Here is a 5,276-nt window from a genome sequence, read left to right as displayed (position 1 = left end):
TTATTAAAAATAAAATAATATATTAAATAAAAAAATTAGAATAATAAAGAAAATATATTAAATTAAAACAGAGATGTACTAATCCCGGGAGCTCCGTGTGCTCCTTACACATGAAGGCGGCCTCCTAACTTTTGAATGTTTCTCTAGTCTAGTCTTGGAGCTCAAAAGTATCGGTACTTGTACTCGGTATCTGTGCAACCCTAATATATACGCTATATCACCAAAAGTATCGGGACGCCTTTACACTCAGATGAACTCTAATGGCCTCCCAGTCTTAGTCCGTAGGGTTCAGAATTGGGTTGGCTCCGCCCTTTGCCGCTATAACAGCTCCGCCTCTTCTGGGAAGGCGTCCACAAGGTTTAGGGGCGTGTCTATGGGAATGTTGGACCATTCGTGAGGTCAGGTACTGATGTTGGGGGAGGGGCTCGCAGTCTCCGCCTCTAATTCATCCCAAAGGTGTTCTATGGGGTCAGCCTATCAGCTGACACCACGTGGGAAAGAAACTGATTTTTTAAGAAGGTGCTACTATGTAACTTCCGTGTTTCTCCCACTGGAGGTTAATACGTGTATTTCACATACCGGTGGACACCAAAGGATAATATGTTATATGAAACGTAGACATGTGCACTGCCAAAAAAATCGTTTCGTTTTAAATACGGATTTGTGTTATTTCGTTTTTCAGGATTCGCGTGTGAAAGTCAATTCGGATTCGGAATGCGGATTCGGACGAAATTCGGTAGCGTTCGCACGAACGTTCGTTTCGTTTTCTGTTCTTATTCGTTTCGTTCGTTTGCAGCAAAAGTGACATTTGAGGGGGAAAAAATATTTTTCTCCTTCTCTAATGTCACTTTGCTCCAACGAACGAAACGAATAAGAACAGAAAACGAAACGAACGTTCGTACTAACGCTACCGAATTTCGGAAATGGAAATTCGGATTCGTCTGCATTCGTTATGTCTGTAATTCGGAATTCGGAACGAATCGCACATTTCTAATGAAACGTATTATCCTTTGGTGTCAGCTGATTAGCATATATGAATGAGAGCACAATATACAAACAGATCTGCATACCTGAAGATTTATCATTGTACGTCGTGCTTTTTTTTTTCCAGTGACATGATGTTTATGCCCAAAACTGATTTTTTTTTTAATCTAATAAACTCTTTTTGTAATTGGAATAGTTGTCCCGATCCTCTGTTAACCCTTTTTAAACCAGCCACTCTTGTATGTCCAGACTCCAGAACACTGTATAGTGTGGCACAGCTGTATCCAATTCTGTATACCTGGCTTTATTTATTATAAGTTTTTTTATAATAATATAAAGCCAGGTATACAGAATTGGATACAGCTGTGCCACACTATACAGTGTTCTGGAGTCTGGACATGTGCTCATCTATGTTCCCCACTAGGCACGATAAATATTCATTTCATGTTCTTCATAATATGAAGAAACTGACCTAAAATCATGATTTTGTATCGCTTTAGAAAAAAATGTGACCTGCCCCTTTAAGGAAAAGTATCGGTAATTGGTATCGGTGAGTACTCGGAAAAAAGTATCGGTGCTCGTACTCGGTCTTAAAAAAGTGGTATCGGAGCATCCCTAGTATATATATATATACACTTCATGCCGAGTATTCGGTGTAACTCGTCATCTGAAGATGATAATAATAAAGAAAACATTGAAGCATCGGGTTTTTTTTTCTCTCCTGCTGCTACTCCGGGAAGAGATTCACCCTCCGTGTATCTGGTGATCATTGTCCCCGGGGACTAAAAGGAGAGCGTTCCAAATTTGACAGGAACAGGGGGAGAAATCGTCCAGTGGAGACACCGGCTCCAGCGATAACACGTTAGGATTTCCCCTCACTTTGCACTGAATTACTCTCACTTCCTGTTGTCTCCCCAGGACAGGAAGTGAAGAGAAATCTTTCCAATAGGGGACACAAATGAGAAAAAAAGAAGCAACACGGGAAGTTTTCACCCTCCCCCGCTCCGGCGTTGGCTTTAGGTTCACTTTAGACCAGGGGTAGCCAAACTCCAAAACCTTCAGCTGTGGGGCGGAACTACAAATCCCATGAGGCATTGCAAGACTCTCACAGGCACAGACACGACACCCGGAGGGAGATGCATCGTGGGATTTGTAGTTTCACTCACAGCTGGATTTGAAAAGAACTTTTGTTCCTGTTTCCGGATAATCTGTCACTTCGTCCAATCAGAGACTCAGAAACTGTTACAGTTAAAATTGGGGGAAGTGTGTTACCCTCCCCCGCCGGGGCCCCCTGTGTTCCTCTCATCTGGGGGGACATTAAAAAGCACTTTTTTTGGTATGTCCTCCATTTTGGTCTGTTTTGGATCCCGTAGAAAGTGCAGAAAATACCTGTTGATCCCGCCAGAAATCTCCTCGGCACTTCCTGCGCTTCACTCTCACCGCTGACACTGTTCCCGGCTCTCCTCCAGGACTACAGAACACCCCCCCCCCTGTATGTTATGGAGATGAATGGGGGGAGGGAGGGGTGTTCTGTAGTCCTGTCCTCCGTAGACAGGGAGTGAGCGTTGTCACCCCGGGGACAGGAAGTGTGTCACTGGCAGGATCACCAGGGGACAGTAAAGGAAACGAGTGCCGTGAACGAGGGCGGTGCAATGACGGCCGTTCTCGGGTGCCGATGGCCAGACGCTGACTCATCCTCTCTTCTTCCGCAGGAGGAGGGAGACTCTCCAGCGATCGGCTTCCTGATAAAGGAGACGGACTGCCCCAAATCCGAGGACTGCGACCTGGAGAAACGTGACTACAGGAAGGACGGGGTGAGGAGGCAGGAAATGAAGGGGGTTCTATCTGACTGCAACATGTCAGACCTCTGCAGAGAGGCCACTGCTTCCACACAGAGAGCCAGGCTCCTCCTCTGCGGAGAGACCACTGCTTCCACACACAGAGCAAGGCTCCTCCTCTGCAGAGAGACCACTGCTTCCACACACAGAGCAAGGTTCCTCCTCTGCAGAGAGACCACTGCTTCCACACACAGAGCAAGGTTCCTCCTCTGCAGAGAGACCACTGCTTCCACACACAGAGCAAGGTTCCTCCTCTGCAGAGAGACCACTGCTTCCACACACAGAGCAAGGTTCCTCCTCTGCAGAGAGACCACTGCTTCCACACACAGAGCAAGGTTCCTCCTCTGCAGAGAGACCACTGCTTCCACACACAGAGCAAGGTTCCTCCTCTGCAGAGAGACCACTGCTTCCACACACAGAGCAAGGTTCCTCCTCTGCAGAGAGACCACTGCTTCCACACACAGAGCAAGGTTCCTCCTCTGCAGAGAGACCACTGCTTCCACACACAGAGCAAGGTTCCTCCTCTGCAGAGAGACCACTGCTTCCACACACAGAGCAAGGTTCCTCCTCTGCAGAGAGACCACTGCTTCCACACACAGAGCAAGGTTCCTCCTCTGCAGAGAGACCACTGCTTCCACACACAGAGCAAGGTTCCTCCTCTGCAGAGAGACCACTGCTTCCACACACAGAGCAAGGTTCCTCCTCTGCAGAGAGACCACTGCTTCCACACACAGAGCAAGGTTCCTCCTCTGCAGAGAGACCACTGCTTCCACACACAGAGCAAGGTTCCTCCTCTGCAGAGAGACCACTGCTTCCACACACAGAGCAAGGTTCCTCCTCTGCAGAGAGACCACTGCTTCCACACACAGAGCAAGGTTCCTCCTCTGCAGAGAGACCACTGCTTCCACACACAGAGCAAGGTTCCTCCTCTGCAGAGAGACCACTGCTTCCACACACAGAGCAAGGTTCCTCCTCTGCAGAGAGACCACTGCTTCCACACACAGAGCAAGGTTCCTCCTCTGCAGAGAGACCACTGCTTCCACACACAGAGCAAGGTTCCTCCTCTGCAGAGAGACCACTGCTTCCACACACAGAGCAAGGTTCCTCCTCTGCAGAGAGACCACTGCTTCCACACACAGAGCCGTGCTCCTCCTCTGCAGAGAGACCACTGCTTCCACACACAGAGCAAGGCTCCTCCTCTGCGGAGAGACCACTGCTTCCACACACAGAGCAAGGCTCCTCCTCTGCAGAGAGACCACTGCTTCCACACAGAGCAAGGCTCCTCCTCTGCAGAGAGGCCACTGCTTCCACAGAGAGCAAGGCTCCTCCTCTGCAGAGAGGCCACTGCTTCCACACAGAGCAAGGTTCCTCCTCTGCAGAGAGGCCACTGCTTCCACACAGAGCAAGGTTCCTCCTCTGCAGAGAGGCCACTGCTTCCACACAGAGCAAGGTTCCTCCTCTACAGAGAGACCACTGCTTCCATATAGAGAGCAAGGCTCCTCCTCTGCAGAGAGGCCACTGCTTCCACACACAGAGCAAGGCTCCTCCTCTGCAGAGAGACCACTGCTTCCATATAGAGAGCAAGGCTCCTCCTCTGCAGAGAGACCACTGCTTCCACACACAGAGCAAGGATCCTCCTCTGCAGAGAGACCACTGCTTCCACACACAGAGCAAGGTTCCTCCTCTGCAGAGAGACCACTGCTTCCACACACAGAGCCGTGCTCCTCCTCTGCAGAGAGACCACTGCTTCCACACACAGAGCAAGGCTCCTCCTCTGCAGAGAGACCACTGCTTCCACACACGGAGCAAGGCTCCTCCTCTGCAGAGAGACCACTGCTTCCACACAGAGAGCAAGGCTCCTCCTCTGCAGAGAGACCACTGCTTCCACACACAGAGCAAGGCTCCTCCTCTGCAGAGAGACCACTGCTTCCACACAGAGCGCAAGGCTCCTCCTTATGCTTTTACACACCTGAAATGCATTCAGAGGGTTTAAACGTCGCTCTCCTGCAGTCTCCGCCCCTTTTTTTCTGTTGCTATGGATCGGTAGTTCTGATAGGTTGACAGGTTCTCTGTATTCCATGTTACAGGAAGTGAAGGTCTGCGCTCTGTACCGGGAGGAAGAGGATGTGAAGTGCGTCAGCCTGTCCAAGGTAACGTACGACGGCGGCTGCAGCTTTTATCATAAACACCCCATCAGTCTGCTGCAGGCAGGAGGAAGCATTTCATCCGTCTCCCCTCCCCCGGTGATCAGTCTGCTGCAGGCAGGAGGAAGCATTTTCTCAGTCTCCCCTCCCCCCAGTGATCAGTCTGCTGCAGGCAGGAGGAAGGATTTCCTCAGCCTCCCCTCCAGTGATCAGTCTGCTGCAGGCAGGAGGAAGCATTTCCTCAGACTCCCCTCCCCCCAGTGATCAGTCTGCTGCAGGCAGGAGGAAGCATTTCCTCAGTCTCCCCTCC

The 5,276-nt window shown here is 50.2% G+C and overlaps 1 protein-coding gene across 2 annotated transcripts in view; it reads left to right on the top strand.

Annotated features, from left to right (window-relative positions):
* LOC108803435 (cathelicidin-2-like) overlaps positions 1 to 5,276 on the top strand; it is a 20,654-nt gene that overhangs the window by 9,714 nt on the left and 5,664 nt on the right. For both annotated transcript variants that reach the window (XM_018575275.1, XM_018575276.1), the window contains exons 2-3: positions 2,697 to 2,798; positions 4,910 to 4,972. In XM_018575275.1, the coding sequence (XP_018430777.1) occupies positions 2,697 to 2,798; positions 4,910 to 4,972 (165 nt within the window). The remainder of the gene's footprint in view (positions 1 to 2,696; positions 2,799 to 4,909; positions 4,973 to 5,276) is intronic.

The sequence above is a fragment of the Nanorana parkeri genome, unplaced genomic scaffold (assembly GCF_000935625.1).
Source record: "Nanorana parkeri isolate BGI_ZX_2015 unplaced genomic scaffold, ASM93562v1 scaffold3726, whole genome shotgun sequence".
Taxonomy (NCBI): domain Eukaryota; kingdom Metazoa; phylum Chordata; class Amphibia; order Anura; family Dicroglossidae; genus Nanorana; species Nanorana parkeri.
The sequence above is the reverse complement of the archived record's forward strand: the minus strand, read 5'-3'. Positions and strand labels throughout refer to the sequence as shown.